This window comes from Hippopotamus amphibius, chromosome 4, assembly GCF_030028045.1.
Source record: "Hippopotamus amphibius kiboko isolate mHipAmp2 chromosome 4, mHipAmp2.hap2, whole genome shotgun sequence".
NCBI classification, from domain to species: domain Eukaryota; kingdom Metazoa; phylum Chordata; class Mammalia; order Artiodactyla; family Hippopotamidae; genus Hippopotamus; species Hippopotamus amphibius.
Window position 1 is genome coordinate 18,303,058 of NC_080189.1, and position 18,733 is coordinate 18,321,790.

At 46.1% G+C, this 18,733-nt stretch overlaps 1 protein-coding gene across 1 annotated transcript; it reads left to right on the top strand.

Moving 5' to 3' along the window:
• Nucleotides 1-1,079: 1,079 nt before the first annotated feature.
• FAM180A (family with sequence similarity 180 member A) lies at nt 1,080-17,859 on the top strand. Its single transcript, XM_057732728.1, has 3 exons — nt 1,080-1,374; nt 12,482-12,582; nt 14,122-17,859. The coding sequence occupies exons 1-3, from the start codon at nt 1,299-1,301 to the stop codon at nt 14,464-14,466; spliced, it is 522 nt and encodes a 173-aa protein (XP_057588711.1). The 5' UTR covers nt 1,080-1,298; the 3' UTR covers nt 14,467-17,859.
• Nucleotides 17,860-18,733: the final 874 nt, after the last annotated feature.

Sequence of the window (18,733 nt, forward strand, 5' to 3'; positions counted from 1 at the left end):
CAAGCTTTAGCATTACACGTCTGTAATTTCAGAGAAGGTGAGGAAGTAGTATTGGACAAAATCAAGGTGTCTATGGCAGAACTTTAAAAATGGTCATGGATCTTAACTGTTCTCACCACAAAAAGAAATGATAGGTGATGTAATGAAGTTGTTCACTAAGGCCACAGTGGCAATCATATTGCAACAGAGAAGTGTATCAAATCAACACTTTGTATACCTCAGACTTACACAATGTTATATGTCAAGTATATCTCAATAAAAATTAATTAAATGCCAAAAGAATGATCATGGAAAAATACTACCATTTTGCTTGGGAGGATCAAAGTGGTTTGGCACCAGGTCTAGAGAGTCCAGAAATCGGGGTGTCATGAATGTGAGTGGGGGAAGAAGGTCACCTGTGCGTCCTTGAGTCATCACCTACCCACAAATACCCATGTACCGGGCTTCCCTGGTAGCACAGTGGTTAAGAATTCACCTGCCAATGCAGGGGACATGGGTTCAATCCCTGGTCCGGGAAGATTCCACAACCTGCAGGACAACTAAGCCCGTGCACCACAACTACTGAGCCTGTGCTCTAGAGCCCCCGAGCCACAACTATTGAGCCCGAGTGCCACAACTACTGAAGCCCGCATGCCTAACGCCCGTGTTACGCAACAAGAGAAGCCACCGCAATGAGGAGCTCCAGGGAAGGGAAACAAGTGACACTCAGCCCAGACACCACAATGACTTTGCTGTCCTGAAGGCAACTCTGGGTCCAGTCAGCCAGGCAAGGCTTGTCTGCCAGGCAAGCCTCCTGGCATTTGCTGCAGCCCTCGCCCCTGGCACTGGGGTATGTTTGTGTGTGTGTGTGTGTGTGTGTGTGTGGACGAGGACAGCAGCCAGCTCTTTGCCGGGCTCTCTAACAAGTTCTGCGAGTCTGTTTGTTAAAGAAAAATTCCAGTGGGTGCATCCAACACATGGAACTCAAGTACAGAAATTATATTTATCCACCCCACTGCCAAGGAGATCACATGCCCTGTGAGTCACTCCAGATGTGCTCAAAAACAGAGTCTCTCTGTGGAAGCCCAGTCCCCCAATCCCGGAGAGAGTAAGATGAACAGAGGTCCTGCTTCTGTCCTCCCCAGGAGGCAGCCCCTACCTCCGCGCTTCTGAGGCAGGAGAGGGCATCTCTGCGCATCTGAAAGGGGAGGGGCGGTAAGAAGGACAGCATTGCACGGGGAGGACCAGTACGGGCGTACCTGTAGCTCCTGGGGTCCCACTGGGTTTGCGGGTGGCTCTTCACCTTTCTGGAGGAAACGATGTGTTGGAAGACGTTGCTGCTTCTGCTGTTGTGTTATGATGCTCAGGCCACTCTGTCCCACAGGTGGAGCCGGGGTGAGTTGCTTTTCATTTATTTGTTTGTTTGATGCTCATTACTCTCTCTTCAATACAATTAGGAACTTGGGGGGTGGAGAATGGAGAGGACAGGAGGAAATTAGAAGCCCTGTGCCCTCCTTTTATCTCATCTCTGCCAATTGCTTTATGCTTCTTGAAATGCTAGAGGGTGACGGGGGAAATGACACCAAAAAAATCAAAGCTGCTGAGGGAACTGGGTTGAGGTGGAGAACGCAGAGAGCATCCCTTTCGGACAGGCCAGAGCGAAGTCATCTTTGCTTCACAGAGTGTGGACAGAGCTCCCCCCAGGCTGCTGCAGATGGCCAAGGTGTGCAGAGAGCAGGTGCCCAGGACTGATGCTAACATGATACCAGGGCTGCGGGTGTTGGCCGGCAAGAGGCCTGCTACCTGGGGGGCATGGGGCATCCACATGGAGGTCTCCATGCTGCTTCCTGAGCAGGAGAGGACACATCTTTCCAGCTGGAGAGAGGTGGTCCAGCAGCAGGAAGAGAGTAACCCCTCAGCATCCTCATGTCTGCCCGGCTGCTCCACCCCAGACAGCTCGCTCCCTCAGAAAGGAAGGGGCCCAGCAAGGCGTCTCCCTACTGCCGACTTCCTTTCCCTTGGGACACAATTCTTCAGAGCCAGCCTGGCATCTTTTATGGCTCCCGTGGGCAGACACTGGGCAGCACCTCCAGTCAATTAGGGTTTATCACTTAGGAAGTGAGGGAACAACAGTGCTGACCACTCCATGCCAGTCTTAACTGAAATCTTTCCACTGCCTACAGTCAACTGAGGTCTCTCTCCTGGAAAGAACTGGAAAAATAAATCAGGCTCACTGGTGTTTCCAGAGATCCAAAACAGGGTGAAGACTGCATAGCAGCAGGGGGATGAGACCCCTGGTTCTCAAGAAGAGTGTCAGGGAAGGAAGGATTGGCCAGCCGGGGCACAGAGCCGATGGAACTGAAATGGGGGAAAGGAAAAGCCAACACGCTTATTAGGGTTTTTATTCCCTCACTTGTAAGCCTAAGATTAGGGACTTGCCAGTTCTCTGAGCTGGGCTGTGAAATGACTGTTGTCCAGAACCAAGTCATTAATGGAGCATTTCCCCTTTTTTTCTGGTAAACATCACACACACACACATACACACACACACACATACACACCCCTCCCTGCTCATCATGTGTACATACTTTGGAGGCAACACTTGGAAGCACACAGCAAAGAGACCTTGGTGTTGTGTTCTGCCACTTACCCCTGTGTGACACTGGGACTTTCCTTAATTTGCCTGTTAAAGGATGATAATATGTACTCTTCCTAACACACAGCCTGTTAGAAAGCCAAATGAGATGATTTGATTTGTTACAAGGCTTGTAAACACAATAGCCACATCATGAGCTACCCTGCAAGGAACTCAGAGATTTAAGTTCTGCCTCTAATTGGCTGTGTGATGTCTGGCAAGTCTCTCAACCTCTCTGAGCTTTAGTTCATGAACAGATAACATACTAACGAACTATAGAAATGATCCCTGAAAGTATAGTCTTTAACATACTAACAATAACAAAAACTGACCCTCACTGTGTTGTCATGTGAGGGTCATATACAAAAATGTAAATAAAATGCTTTGTAAATGATGAGGAGCTATATAAATGTCAACAATTACCTACCACTTAAAAAATGAAAAAATTTCATTAAAGAAAGTCTGAGGTTCTCAATAGAAAACCTAGAGGTTCTATAGCAACATCCTGAGAGCCGCTGCTCTGGCCGCACCCCTCCTCACTGGGGAAAGGTCTGCCCCCAATAACGATATAAATCTATATAAAGACACAGGACCAACACAGCTGCAATAGAGGCCACGGTGAGGCAGCTGATGTTAAGTGCTGGATTAGCCGTTCACATCAGTGTTCACAGCCAACAAATGATATGGAGCCCTTCCAACCATCATCAAAAGTCTTCCACGTAGCTGATTTTTTTTTTCATTTTTAACATTTTCTTCTAATCATAAAAGGAACACACAATTTTCATTTTTTTAAGACGGAATGGGAGTCACACCCAAAGAAAAAGCAATTTTTCCAAATGTATTAACTGTTCCTTTCACCTTCATCCTTACCCCAACCTCACCCCCATCCCAACGCCAGACCTAATTTAGAAGAATTCCGTTTGGAAATAGTCTAAGGGTGACCTCTCCCTACAAAATCCTTCTCCTCCACCCTTTCAGCACCACCCCAGCCTCCACCCTCCCCCACCCCCTCCCTCCACGGGTAGAAATGTGGAAATAAACTCAAAAGGAATACACCCTGCCGTCAGGACATCTTTTTTCCTGCCCTTCTCCCAGCCTCTCCCTCGGACGTGCTCTCTAGGATTCCGCCCTGGGAGGCAGCTCCCTGCGCCAGGATGGCAGTTACAGCCCCACCGACTTGATTAAGACCAAATGACTCACCTGTGGTTAGCGAGGCTGCCGGGAAGCAGACACACCTGGCCCTGTCCCAGCCCCACCCAGGTCCTGCTGGCACACCGCTTCGGGGGCTGCAGGGAACTAGCCAGTCTGAAAAAAAAAAAGTATTAATTCCTATAAATATCTAATTTTTATTAAATACATATGTTATTTCTTTTAGAAGCAGTTTCATAAGGAAGGGTGGCATGTCAGTGGTGGAATGTATGTCACTTTCAGATGTCCACTTTCAGGCTGTGTGTGTTTTCAGTCATGAACGTCCCGTGAAGGGAAGGGCCCTGGGTGGGTGTTCAATAAGTATCGACCGACTCGCTGCTCCAACATGACTGAGTAGTCACCTCGTTTACTTCATGGTCACTGCATTAGGCAGGTGCTACTCTGACCACTAACAGGTAAGAAAGCTGGAGGATAGGGAAGAACGTAACACCTCCCAGATCCCTCAGCTGGAAGCTTTTTGCTGAATCTTACTCCCCCCAATCCAGTCTGTAGCGGCAGAGTCTCCTATCCTCATCCACACCTCTCCCTCCCTGCCAGGTGCTGCCAGCAGCCCCAGGCTCCCCGGGCGGTGGGGCTCCCCCTGGCCTGGTGGCACGTTCTGGCCAAGGGGAGCTGACTCAGAGCAGCCCTTTCAGAAGCACTCCCAGAGGACCCCAACACACAGGGCCAAGACCCTGGCTCCATCAGAATATCACTGTTTCTAAAGGACTGGCCCAGGAGCAAAAAACTAAATGACATCAGTAGGATCTGACAAAAGATCTTTTATAAATGAGAGCTTTTCCCTTCCTTCCACACCCACGGTCATTTTCATTGAGTTGCTTCAACTGATTCATTAAAAATGTAGTTGTATTTTAGTTTGATACGGTCTACAGTTTGAATCTTTTCCAACACATTCTTTGGTACAGATGCTGTGCACAGTTACGTGGAAACCATGGTTAGTCTTAATACTGTTCTGTTTTTTTAACCTATTTGGGAGATGGGAGAGAAGAAGAGATTTTTATCCCGGATTATAAAAAGTCAAAGAGAAGATCAGGCTCAAAGCAAGCATAGGCTCTTCCGTTTAGGGAGGCTTCTGCCTGCACGTCTGGGCAAGAAAGCTTGAAGGAGGTAAGGCTTGGGGAGCAAGACAGGTGCAGGTGCCAGCCTTGACTGAGATAATTAAAAGCAGCTTATCTAGCATGAAGAAAAGGGAACCCTCCTTCACTGTTGGTGGGAATGTAAATTGGTGTGGCCACTTTGGAGAACCGTATAGAGGTTCCTAAAAAACTAAAAATATATTTGCCATATGATCCAGCAATCCCACCCCTGAGCATATATCTGAAGAAAACTCTAGTTCCAAAAAATACATACACCCCAATGTTCATAATAGTACTACTTACAACAGCCAAGACATGAAAGCCACCTAAATGTCCATCGACAGATGAATGGATAAAGATGCGGTACATAGATACAATGGAATATGACTCAGCCATAAAAAAGAATGAAATAATTCGATTTGCAGCAACATGGATGGACCTAGAGATTATCATACTAAGTGCAGTAAGTCAGGGAAAGACAAATATCATAGATATCATTTATATGTGAAATCTAAAATATGATACAAATGAAGTTGTATACAAAGCAGAAACAGACTCGCAGATGTAGAGAGCAAATTTATGGTTACTAAAAAGGAAAATAGGTATGTTGAGGGATAAATTAGGCATTTGGGATTAGCAGATACAAACTACCATATATAAAATAAACAACAAGGACCTACTGTATAGCACAGGGAACTACATTCAATATCTTGTAATAACCTATAATGAAAAAGAATATACATATGTATTAACTGAACCACTTTGCAGTACATCAGAAACTAACACAACATTGTAAATCAACTATACTTCAATTTAAAAAAAAAAAGCAGCTTCTCCTAGACCCAAACAGGGACTCCTCAGAGATAAAGGGAGGGTGTGATGGTGTTTACACCACCTACTTTCTGATAATTATCCAGGACGTGTGACTGTAAATAAGTTCTAGAATCACCGTGTTAAAAAGAGAAGGATTTAGTGAGGCACTCTGAAAAGAATGGAGTTGCAGTAACAAGGATGGGGAGTGTGTTGCTATGGGATTTTTCATTCACTCAACAGTCATGGGCAGGATTTTAGGCACCGGGAATACAGCAGAGAACAAAACAGACAAAATCTCATGCCCTTGTGGAGCTGACATCCTAGTGAAAGGAAACAGACAATAAACACATATAGAAATAAAACATCTGGCTTGTTGGATGGCAATAAAGTAGCAACAGATTAGAGGGTATAAAGGATCACAATTTTTAATAGGAGAGTCAGGGAGGAGCTCACTGAGGACGTAGCTTGAGACCTGAAGGAAACATAGGCATGAGCCACGCAGTCTCCAGGGAAAGAGAATTCCAGGCAGAAGGAACAGAAGTGCAAAGGCCCTGTGGCAGAGGCATGCTTGGTGACCTCAAGGAACAGTGAGGAGGACTGTGGCTAGAGAGGCATAGGCCAGAAGATAATAGCAGATGAGTGCAGAAAGGTAGTAAGAAGTCAAGTCATGTAGTACCTGGTGGCTATCAGCAGATCTTTGGCTTCTACTCTGAGGGAGATGGAAAGCCATAGAAGGTTCTGGGCAGAGGACTGACATCATCGAACCTATGTTTTTGCAGGATCACTTTAGTTGCTGTGTTAAGAATACAATGAGGAGGACTTCCCTGGCAGTCCTGCGGTTAAGACCGCGTGCTTCCACTGCAGGGGACACAGGTTCCATCCCTGGTGGGGGAACTAAGATCCCACATGCCATGTGGCATGGCCCAAAAAAAAAAGAAAAAATACAATGAGGATGATGAGAATGGCAGCAAAGGATGGAAGCAGAGGCACCATTAGGAGAAATGCTCAAGGTTTGGACCAGGAGGCCAGCAGGGATGTGGTAAGAAGTAGCCAGATGCTAGATATATTCTGAAGGTAGAGCCAACAAGATTTACTGATTAGTTGTGTGTGAGATGTGAAAGAAAGAGAAAAGGCAAGGATGGCTCACGACTCCCAGGTGCAGCAGACAAAGCAGGAGATGAGGAACAGGTGTGAGGGGTGGTGGGGGTTGGGATCAGGCTGGGGATCAGGAGAGACAATCATTACAAAGGCAAAAGGAGATTCCTGTAGGCAGCTGGATATCTGGAAATACAAAGCGGAACAGCAGTACAAAGTCGGTGTGGCTAGGAGAGAGGGGAGACCCAGGCTGAGGCCAGGAGTCTGCAATACCTAAAGAGATGGATGAGGAGCGAGAGCGGCTGGCAAGGGGGGAGTTTTCTTTTTTTTAAAGAAGCAGCAGCAACGTGTTTTCATGCTGACTTGAAAGATCAGTAGAGGGGGAAAATTAATGATGTGGGAGAGAAGGTGGAAAGGTGAGCGACGTCTTTATTGGAGACCTCATGCACGCGGGGAGAAGCTGGCTCTAGATAACAGCAGGGACCGCAGTAACAGGAGGGAAGTCAGAGGAGCTGGGCAAGAGGTGGGTAACTGGTTTAAGGAGAAAACAGGAGGTGTGAAATCATCATCTCTTTACACTGAAACAGAATGAGAGGAATCAGGAAATATGGGTGATGGTCCCTCGTGAGAATAAAGATCACAAATTTCAAGTGAGACCACTTAACCCAGGTGCAGGTGTGGAACAGGTAAAGCGATGGTTTGTGCTTTTGCCAACAGATTGCAAAGGAACAAAGAGGGAGCAAAAGAGATGAGGATTTGTGCAAGAGAGTGATCGTAAGGTCATAGAATTTGACCTTGTGTATCACATTATAAATCAAAGTTAGAGTTTTTTTTTAACTATGTGTGATTCGTTTGAGTATGTTTTATACCATATGCATTCATTCATCTTAATTAACTACATATATGCTGTGTAACCATAGTTCTGTGGTTACACAGAACTAAAGAAACTCCAGTCTTGGGACAGACACACCTACAAAAGGATAGCATGGTTCACCCTATCAGTGAGATGGGTTTTTTGTTTGTTTGTTTTGTTTTGTTTTTAATTTTTATTTTATATTGGAGTATAGTTGATTAACAATGTTGTGTTAGTTTCAGGTGTACAGCAAAGTGATTCAGTTATACATATACATGTATCTATTCTTTTTCAAATTCTTTTCCCATTTAGGTTGTTATAGAGTATTGAGCAGAGTTCCCTGTGCTATACAGTAGGCCTTTGTTGGTTATCTATTTTAAACAGAGCAGTGTTGGGTTTTGAAGCCCATGAGACCTGGATTTTAATCTCAGTCCTATTACAAAAAAGTTGGGTGGCCAAGGGCAATTTTCTTATCCTCCAGGTTTCTTCATCTATAAAATGGGATGTGAATATTTACTTCATAAGGTACATAAGGAAAGCACAAAGCATGCTGACTGACCCACAGTGAGCTCATAACCTATTAGGATGTCTGGGTCCACATCTGAACAGCTTTGATGTGAGGTCCAAATGTGTCTCTCAACAGAAGACATGGACAGAACATGCTAAGACACACGAATCCCTGGATCTAGTTCCTGAACTAACTTAGTGCACGTGGCGTGAACTTTAGCAAGTAAATTATTTGTTCCATGCAGGTTGGTCCAGCGTATCACAGACACTCTATGTCCCCTGAAGTCTCATGAGTCCAGGGGGTAAGATAAGGGAGGAGGAGCTGGCTCCCCTGCAGCTGGTGCAGCAGACCTTCATGCAAGGACACAGGGGAGCCTCTGGCGTCCCCTGAAGAAATAGCTGGAGAGTGGGCTGGGTGTGGAGACTTAAGTGAAGAAGGAAGAAGCAAATTGGCCCAGTTTTACACCAAGCAAAGGACACACAAAGTCCATGATTTTGACAACATTGTCCCAGCAGCCTTCTTGTCCAAGGCTCCACACTCAGGTCGTGCCCAGGAGGGAGTGGAATCCTTCTGCCAGTCTCTGGCCTCCGCACCCCGCTCCCCTCACTCCCTTCTCCCTCCGAGAAGGTGCTGCTACTAACATCTGTCCAGCAGGAGCATTCAGGCCTCAGAGCTATCGGCCTCACTGAAGACTGTGCTGACCAAAGCAGCTTATAATCACTCACAGAGAGGAGGGAGCCGAACTTAAAATGACCTCATAAATTTGGGAGACAGGACAGAAGGGAAAGGAAGGAAAACCAGCAAAGCCTGAACTGAAGAGTCTCCAGGGATGTTTTGGGGTTTTGTTGTTGTTTTTTAAATACCTAGTTTATTTTTAAAATCATTCCAAAATATATACATTGAGACTGCACTCAATATTGAGCGCTATGCAAGAAATGCAAATCAAAACTACAGTGAGGTACCAGCTCACACTGGTCAGAATGGCCATCACTAAAAAGTCTACAAATAACAAATGCTGGAGAGGGTATGGAAAAAAGGGAACCCTCCTACACTGTTGGTGGGAATGTAAGTTGGTGAAGCCACTATGGAAAACAGTGTGGAGGTTCCTCAGAAAATTGAAAATAGAATTACCATATGATCCAGCAATTCTACTCCTGGGCATATACCCAGATAAAACTATAATTCAAAAAGATACATGCACCCCTGTGTTCATAGCAGCACTATTCGCAATAGCCAGCACATGGAAACAACCTAGTTGCAGCAACATGGATGCAACCAGAGATTATCATACTAAGTGAAGTAAGTCAGAAAGAGAAAGACAAATACCATATGATATCACTTACATGTGAAATCTAAAATATGGCCCAAAAGAACCTATCCTCGAAACAGAAACAGACTCACAGACATACAGAACAGATTTGTGGTTGCCAAGGGAAAGGTGGTAGGAGAGGGAAGGACTGGGAGTGTGGGATTAGCAGATGTAAGCTATCATATATAGGATGGATAAACAACGAGGTCCTACTGTAGAGCACAGGGAACTATACTCAGTATCCTTTGATAAACCATAATGGAAAAGAATATTAAAAAAAAGTCTATATGTGTATAACTGAGTTACTTTGCTGTACAGCAGAGATTGGCACAACATTGTAAATCAACTATACTTCAATAAAAAATAAACTTTTAAAAATATATTGAGCTCTATGCAGACACCAAGTCAAACAGAAGAAGCACAAAGTCCGTTCCCTCCCTCCCAGGAGCCAGGAGTAGACAGCAAGATGTGAAATGTGTAGAAAGGATGCAGGGAGGAGACATAAAGAGAATGAGGAGATGGAGAAGGAACACAGTGTATGGTGGGGTCCCAGGGAAAGGCTTCCTAGGGGGCACAGGGCTGTTCTTCTGACCATGTGGGAGCCAGCCTGGTTTAACGCTTTGCACTCATACCTCCTGGAGTTGGTCAGCTCTTGGTCGGCCCATTTGCATTCTGGCAGGGTCCAGCCTTTGTCATTATGGACAAGGACATCTGGAGTGACTGTTCGTTAAACTTCTTACCCAAATGTTTCGACGCGGGCCAGACACAGCTGATTTCTCACCCACCACCTGCAGCATCTCCAGTGGAGATGAACCCAGGTCTCCCCACCTGGCCTCACGCACAGGGAGTTAGACGCAGGCAGCCACTGAGACGCCTGCCCCAGAGCTGACTGCACGTCACAGCCCAGGGGGTCATAAAAGCCCCTGCCCCACACGCACCGTCAAAGCAGCCACAACAGCGTGAGGGGTACCTGCAGAAAGTGGTGGAACATTGTGGGGGGTGGAGAGAAGGGCGGAGGGTCCATCTTTGAGATTCCTGTGCTCCCCGCACATACTTTTTGAAGCAAAAATCAGCCCTAGTCCAGAGGCTGAAGTTATTTCTAACAATCTTCCCCAAACTGTGTTATTTTTAAAACTATGAGAACAAGGGCTATTGGAAACAATGTTTCCATTATTAAGCCCAGCTTTGCATCAGGAGGTACTGTATTTTCTTCCCAACTCTTGAGAACTAGGGGTCCACCAGGGGTGCGCACGTTAAAGGAAGTAGCTGTTCACAGGGAAACCACTGAGTGAAAAAAAGTACAGGTCTGGCCGTGAATAACTTCCCAGGAGGTAGCAGAAGGGCCCCATGCCCGGGACCCTGTTCCCTCCTGTCCCCTTCACCTGCTGCAGTGTGAATTTCTTTAAAGAGAACAATACCTTTAATTTTACAATAACAGAGAAGACATAAAGAAGTTGCTCTCGGATCCTACCTTAAAAACGGTTTTCATGGTAAGAAGAAGAAATAGGCCACATCTTGGTCCAGGACCAGTTCTGGTCCTAGTGTCACCTCTCACCAAGGTGAAAGTAGGGTCAAAGTGCACCCCTCTTTGTGACGCCACTCTCTTGTCTCTGAGAACACGAGGGCCTTCGTCTCCTCAGATGGCCCTATAAGGCCTCATCGGATGGAAGTGAGCTCTGAATTCTAGCAGGGCACCAGCTGTTTGGTGGTAGGCCTGAGTAGCCCAGCGGCTATGTACCCTGCCTGCCCGTTATAACACCTGGGAGCTGTCAGAAGCCTCGATGCCTACATCCACCCTAGAGATGCCCATGAACTGGCCTGGGAGGCGACACTGGGCATTCAGGTTTTTAAAGCTTCCAGGTGATTCTAATGTAGATTGACGTTTGAGAAGCACTGGACTAAACAGCCAGGTGGCCACTCAGCCAGGCCAGCTCCTTCTGCACAGCCTCGGGTCAAGCACCCTCTGATTCTCAACCTAGGCTGCCATTAGAAGCACCTAGGAAGCTTTCAAAAAGTTTACCGGCTCAATCACATTCTAGTCACTTACATCAGAATTTCTGAACCTGGGACCTGCGTACCTTGGGTGACTCTAATGTGTGGTCAAGGTTGTGAACTCATGGAGTAGGAGATGCTTCACTCTCCTGAGCTCCACCCAAGATCAGAGGCAGAGGCCGTGAGTGAGCAGAGGCTAAGGCCTTCTAAAGCCCTAAAATCTATGATTCTGCGGGAAATGGGCATTTTTCTGGCAAAGAGAACAAATTCTGCTAAAATTCTGGGCTAGGGCCTATTGCTTTGGAGTTCATAGGCTCTGTCCCCTAAGATGATCTGGGGAAGCAGGGCTGTCCCTCTGCCCGTCAAGGCCCCCATTAATGCAGGGACGTGTCTACCAACAGCTGCACCTCGAGTGCACCCTGGAAAACTGCCAGTCTCCACTACTCGGGCATAAATATGAAAGCACGTTGATCGAAGCCCCTGAGGAACTTGTGGGCTAGAAAATAAATGGGTTACAGAGAAAGCAATATTATAGCAATACTACAGCCAACCAGCTTTCCACAAGATGGGAGATTCCTACCAGTGAGCTTTTTAGGAAATGTCCTTTACATTGAAGATGTTTCCTTCTCATCGCTTCTAATAGAAATCCTTCTAAATGCTCATGCAGTTCCCTTCTTCAACACAGTACTCTGGACATCACTGGACCCTTTCTTGATGGCCCAAGGGCACCATTATCAAGAAACAGAGCTGTATGTACAGTTATGCAAACTGCATTTGCACAGCTTCAGGGGGCGCTACTTACCCTGAAGTCTGACTAATTTTTACAGTTACCTGCCCAGTTTTCTGGTATATCACAACCAAGTGTCTTGAAGAAGCTGCCCCTTTTACTCACAGCTCCACCACCACTTGGAGTCAGTCACTTCCCAGATTGGCTGTACAACCTTGGGGTTCACCCGCGGGAGAAGCCAGTATGGGAAGGAGCCCTGAGAGCCCACTCTTTTTTACCTTGCAGCCGTGCTCTTCCCTGCCGCCCACCGGCCAAAGAGATCCTCGTCGGTGCCCTTGAACCCCATCCTGCAGAACTCCCTGGAGGAAGTAGAGCTGCTCTATGAGGTAGGCAGAAGGGAGAGTGGGCAACCCAAGTAACTCAAAAGGCACTGCTCCTTCTCTATGTGTTTCGGAGAAGTGACCTGAGCCCCTGAAAATCAGTAGCCTCTGCTGCCTGGAGGACCAGCCTAGACGTGTGTGTGGAGGTCGTGGAATCCTGCCCAGCCCAAGGGAAAGAGTTCCTCGTGCCCCCTCTCCCTCCCCACATGCCATCCCAGGGAAGGGTGGCCTTAGGCGTTTAGCCAAGGCAAAATTAGAGATGTAGGCTTGGCCCAGAGGTGCCCCTACCAGCACCCAAGCAGCGGAGTGGGGCAATATTCCGTAGCCAGGGCTTTAAGCCAGGACTCATCGGCAGCCCCCAGGCAACGCCAAACCTACTGTCTGAGTGGAGCCGTGTCTCAGTAACCTCACACTGTGACAGCCCCATTTTTGAGTCTGGGGTCCCCCAAAGGCTCTCTTTCTCTGCCCCTCACACCTCTGGCACCAAGAGCCCGCTTCTCCAAATCACAGGTAAATTTCCCAAGGTTGCTTGGTTTGGTTCAGTGGTAAAATTCCAGGTTCAAGACCTGAGCTTTAGTTCTGGTTCTGCCGCCCGTCAGCTATGTGACCTGGCATAACCCACCATGTCTCCCTGGGCCTGGATCTCCTCAGCTGTTAAATGAGGGACTCCAGTGATCGCCCAGGTCCCCCTCCTGCCTTGATGTCCTCTGACATCCCACATGTACTAGAACCATCTGGCTGAGAAGGATCAGCCTGCCGTAGCCACGCAGCTGAGCCAGGCTGCAGATTTCAAATCCTACCTCAGGGAACAAACTGGAAAATGCATTGCCTCTGCCGACTCATGACATGGGAGTCAGAGGAACGGATCTGTTTTAGAAAGATAACAGACAGTAGCACAAAGTATGGATTAGAGCCAGGAGAAGCCGGAGACAGAGGGGAGAGTTAGGACTCTGAGTCTACATTGTACTTATTTGGTTCCTGATATGAGCCTGGCACTGAGAAGGGGATGCCTGTGAGAGACCCCCCCCACTCTTAAAGAACAGGCAGGAAATGAGGACAAATCTCCGTAGCCCACTTAATTCCTAGCTCAACTCTCTGCATCCTTCAAATTTCCAGCTTTTGATTTTAAATTATCCAAAATAGTCAGTTTGTGCTTTAGAAGATCTTTGGTGGGTGGGAGGGAGGAAGGAGAAAAGGGGGTGACTCAGGACACTAGAAACAACAAAGCGTCACTTAACAGTGGCTTTGTACCAGGCACAGTGATAGATGTCCCCACATTTGTCTTATTTACTCCTCACAATATCCCGGTGAAGTATTGCTGTTATTAATCATTTCACAGAGGAAGAAAATGAGGCTGAGAGAAGTTAAGTGACTCATCCGAGGTTACACAGTTAGTGGGAAAGTCAGAACTGGGACCCAGGTCTCTCGATTCCAAAGCTCTTTGCAAGCCACCTCCCTACATGAACACATGTGATCGTGAATCCAGTGACGTCCTCAACAACAGTGAGGGCCTCATGCCTTTCCACACCCCATGTTTCTCCCCAGTTCCTGCTGGCTGAACTTGAGATCAGCCCTGACCTGAAGATCTCCATCAAGGACGAGGAGCTCGCCTCCCTGCGGAAGGCCTCAGACTTCCGTACCATCTGCAATGAGGTGATCCCCAAGAGCATTCCAGACATCCGGCGGCTGAGCGCCAGCCTCTCCAGCCACCCTGGCATCCTCAAGAAAGAGGACTTCGAAAGGACAGCGCTGACCCTGGCCTACACAGCCTACCGCACAGCCTCGTCCCAAGGGCATCAGAAAGATGTCTGGGCCCAGTCGCTCCTTAGCCTCTTCCAGGCCTTGAGGCATGACTTGATGCGGTCCTCAGGTCCCAGAGCGTCTCCCTGAGAGACTGGCTGGCACCAGGACCACAGAGCGGGGACCAGGACACGGTAATCCAGAAATTCTTCATTCTCTACTGCATTTATAGAGACTGGCCACAAAACACATACCACCAACTCAGAGCAGCAGAGATAAAATAAGAAACCCCGATGCTCTTTGCCCCCTGTAACTTCTTGACAAGCATAAGATTGTGATTCATATCATAATGGGACCTGGGCTGGAAAAAAGGGCTGGAATGGTAATTCAAGATGCCTCCAGAGGCTCTGAATGGTTTGCCTGGTGAATTGCAGGAGTCTAAGATATGCTTTAACATTGAGTGACTGTGACACACACACCGAAGAGTGAGGACAGAGCCAGGGGCTACATCACAGCAATTTGGGCACGGCGGGGAGGTGGGGACAGATTTCTTTGGTCCTAAGAGATCAGGGTGCTGCATTGAATAAACATCTTCCCAAAGTTCTGTAGTAAGATATAAAGAAACTAGAGCTATAGCCAAATAAATACAGTGCTAATCAAGGATATACTTCTCAACTTTTCCAAAAGTTCCCAAGAAGAATGTCAGAAAATCAGTTATGGCCTATATATCTAGACTCTTCTTTTCCAAAAACTAGTCTAATATGGAGGAGAGACATGAAGGGGGCCCATGAAAATGCTACTGTCATGCCTTGCCTTTGAACAGAGAAACCAAGCTAATGCAGAGAGGGTCGTCCTAACAAAAAAACACCGACACCCTGGCCTGCCTATCCTAATGCTACAATTATTGAGCGTCATCAGAGAATTAAGTGCCCCAAATAAACATGGTTTTCAGATGACAGAATTTTACCCTTTCAAATGCCAAAACTTTCATTTTAGCAATATTGACCAGATATATTTTAAACTATACATATGAAATGCCTTAAGCTTTTGTTTAGTATCTTGGAAACGTTCCAATGAAGTAGTTAGGTAAGACCATCTCTAAGATTCCTCTACTTCTGAAATTTCCACAAGCATTTAACTAACTGTGAGATGTTACGGGGAGGACACCTGGACCCGAGATGTCTGCTTGGACTCTCTGTATCAACCCTGAAAGTTCCTAGGCTTTGCTAATTCTGAATCTGGTGTGAGTTTTTCTGCTGCCGTCCTCACTGTCAGGCTGTAAGAGTACATTCTTCTTTGCTACCAGCATAACTTGCCCTTTGTAATTCGTTCTTTCTTACTGGCCATCACCTGAAAAATAAGATGGCAAGTCTTGTTATATTTCTATGTTAAATAAGAGTTCATAGATGAAGATCCCTGCTAGGAGTAAAGCACCTGGGTTCTAATAAAGATTCCTCACCAGCTCAGAAATCTTCCCAACTTCTCCAAGATTTACAGCTGGGTTCTGGAGGCTAAAGTTGCGAGAAGTCTCATCTTTGAATACGTGAGGATTCACTGTGCTAAATTTGATTCTGAAATGGATATTGTCATTCAATGATGATGAAAGCTGGGCTGGACTGCTTTAAAATCTTTGAATATGTGAGCCTTGCCCAGCAGCACAAGCTACATGATCTTTTGAAGAAATACCAAGATGCAGGAACAAGGTATTTACCATCAGAGAAAAATCCTGCTTTGCATCCTGATGTTCTCAGGCTCAGAAGATTAATCACTCTCTCTGGTTCTCATTCCCTGGTTATACTGCTCTTTACCTCCCTCAAATACAGACTCTGATATAGACATTTTTGTTCAATTTTTCTCTTTCTAAGATTGCATTTTCTTTTTGATGTGGTCACTCCACTTCTCTCTTTCTTTGCACTGTAGTTGGTGTCTCTGCTGCTCTTTGGGTCCAATTTTGATTATCTTTATATCCATTCCTCGAGGCATCTCCCAGTTTCTTCTGGTTGACCTCTCGCTGTTTCTGCCTGCTGTACTTTGATACTCACTGTCTCCTTCGGGGATCACTGTCTGATTAAAACAAAGGCGAGACAAAGGCACAGACACGTTTGGGATTGCCCAGAAAGCAGATTAGCCTCACAGCCTACCTTCACTATTTGTGCTTGTCCTGGATTGCGCTGGAGAGGGGGTCAGCAGAGGCCTTGCTCCCTAGACACTGGGCAATACGCTGACAGTCCAGAGTCATCCACCCTAGGGCACCACCCCTATCAGAATGGATCTGAGAGCTTTCTTCTAGTCACCAGGAGGAAAGACCCACCTTTGTCATCCCTGCCTACCATGTTAGGACACACATGGCTGCTCCAAGGGGTAGGAGATCCATAAACAGGAGGGTGGTTCCCGGGACCAGTGACAGCAATGGCAGATCGCTTACCCTGCCACAAAAAATTAAAGGCGCTTTTGTACTGATAAATCGGGTCCATACTTAGAGTAAGTAGCAATCAAGTGAAAAAAAAGAAAAGAAAAGAAACAAGGGCACAACCTTTTTAAAGATGAACGAAAATTTCATTTTTAGTAACTAGATACTAAAACACTATTTTAGTCAACACAAATTGTTTACCCACAAAAAGTTTTATAGCAATGACTGCATTTACAAGCAAAATCAAATACTCTGCTCACCACCACCACCCCGAAACCTGACTCTGTGCCCAGTGAGCAGGGAGGGAGTAGCCTGGACAGCAACAGGCTCTCCCATTTTGCCACAATCACAACCCAGTCATATTTTGGCATATTTACTCAAAGTATCATTCAGCGTGTGACGTTAGTAGTGGAAACTCGCCTGTGACTCAGTGGAACTTTTCTGCCATTTCTAGACTGCGGGGAAATTTTAGGATCTAAAAATTCTGGAAGTTTCTTCCATAGTTGGCATTCCCATGGCTACCTCTGGTGTCACTCAAGAGACCTATGCTGAAATCTTCATTGCTCTGTCATCTCACCTTGCATCTAACTAAAGGAGCATCACATAAGGGGTAAATCAGTCAGAAGGTATTTCCACAGGGCACTGGCCTAAAAGTAAATGCTTGTTAAATGACTTTACATGGTGCCCCTTACTTCCCTAACCCATTTTAATCTCTTTCATTTTTTTACTGTGGTTAGAAAACACATCATATGAAATTTACCATCCAAACCATTTCTAAGCATACAGTACAGTAATGTTAACTACATGCACATTGCTGTGTAACAGATTTCTTGAACTTATCCATCTTGCAAAAACCATACCTATGAAACCACAACTCTGCTTTTCCCTCTCCTCCCAGCTCCTGGCAACTACTATTCAACTTTCTGTTTCTGTTTGACTACTTTTGATACCTCATATAGGTGGAATTTGTCTCACATTTCTCAAGCAATGTATAAAATTTCCTTACGAAAATGTTTTCTTTATCTGAAAAATGGATAGAGTCCTGAAGGAGAACTACTGGTCTTACTGTGTCACTCACGTAATTTTATTTAACGAATATTCACTTCTGGTGTAATAAAAATGTCATGATCGAGTTTCCAGGCTCAGTGGAATCTTTACTATCTCAGATTATCTCACCAAGGAATTTGAAGTGGCTCATGGGTTTAACAGCGAATGCTGACTTCCACAGCTGTTTATCTGTACCCAGGCTCTCTAATATTTGCCACCAAAACCTCACACACATGTTATTGTTCATTCTGAGTTTCAAAATCATCACAAAAATGAGGCCCGAATGTAGTAAATACAATAGCCAGCCTTTAATACGCATTTAAAGAGATGAGTCATTGTAGCTCATCCTACAATGGCAAGACAATTTCAAACTGTGTCATCCACACTTGCTCCTGCTTTAGATGTCAAGAAGAACTGGTTTTCTACAGTCACCTTTCTGGAGTCACTTTGCCTTTAGCCTGGGGATTATTTCCAACTGGCATGGCCGCAGACCTTAGAATGCCATTCCTTGCGTTCTATGAATTCAAGGGAACGTGAATTTCATAACCCCTGACTCTGCTCAGCATCTCTCACATCAAGGTAATGCTGCCAAGGACCACCAAATATAAAAGTTTAGGGGCTTTCTCTCTTTTTTTTTTTTTCTTCCTTGCCCCATATCCACATGAGCTTTCTGAGAAAAGAGAAATGCTTCTCCTGATCTGTAAGCAGCAGAAATTCCATTGTCCAAGGGCTGCAAAGACCCCATTTCTGAACCCAACAATTTTTTTCCTGCCCTCCCACCTCCTCCTTGCACATCAGCCAAAGGAAGCCTCCTGCTTCTTTTTTGGTAAAGAGCCTCCAAGAGGGGCATTTGAACACCTACTCCAGCCAGAAAGACCACTGACGTCTGGGCTCCAAGGGCCTCTGAAAAGAGACCAGGATCTAGAATTTTCCAGAGAGGCAGTACCCTTCTCATTCTCT

Bases quoted from the DNA above. Each gene is read 5' to 3' on its own strand.
- FAM180A (XM_057732728.1), top strand. From the start codon at position 1,299: ATGTGTTGGAAGACGTTGCTGCTTCTGCTGTTGTGTTATGATGCTCAG. The intron at 1,375-12,481 runs GTGAGTTGCTTT...TTTACCTTGCAG, and splicing joins GTCCCACAGGTGGAGCCGGG to CCGTGCTCTTCCCTGCCGCC. The intron at 12,583-14,121 runs GTAGGCAGAAGG...GTTTCTCCCCAG, and splicing joins AAGTAGAGCTGCTCTATGAG to TTCCTGCTGGCTGAACTTGA.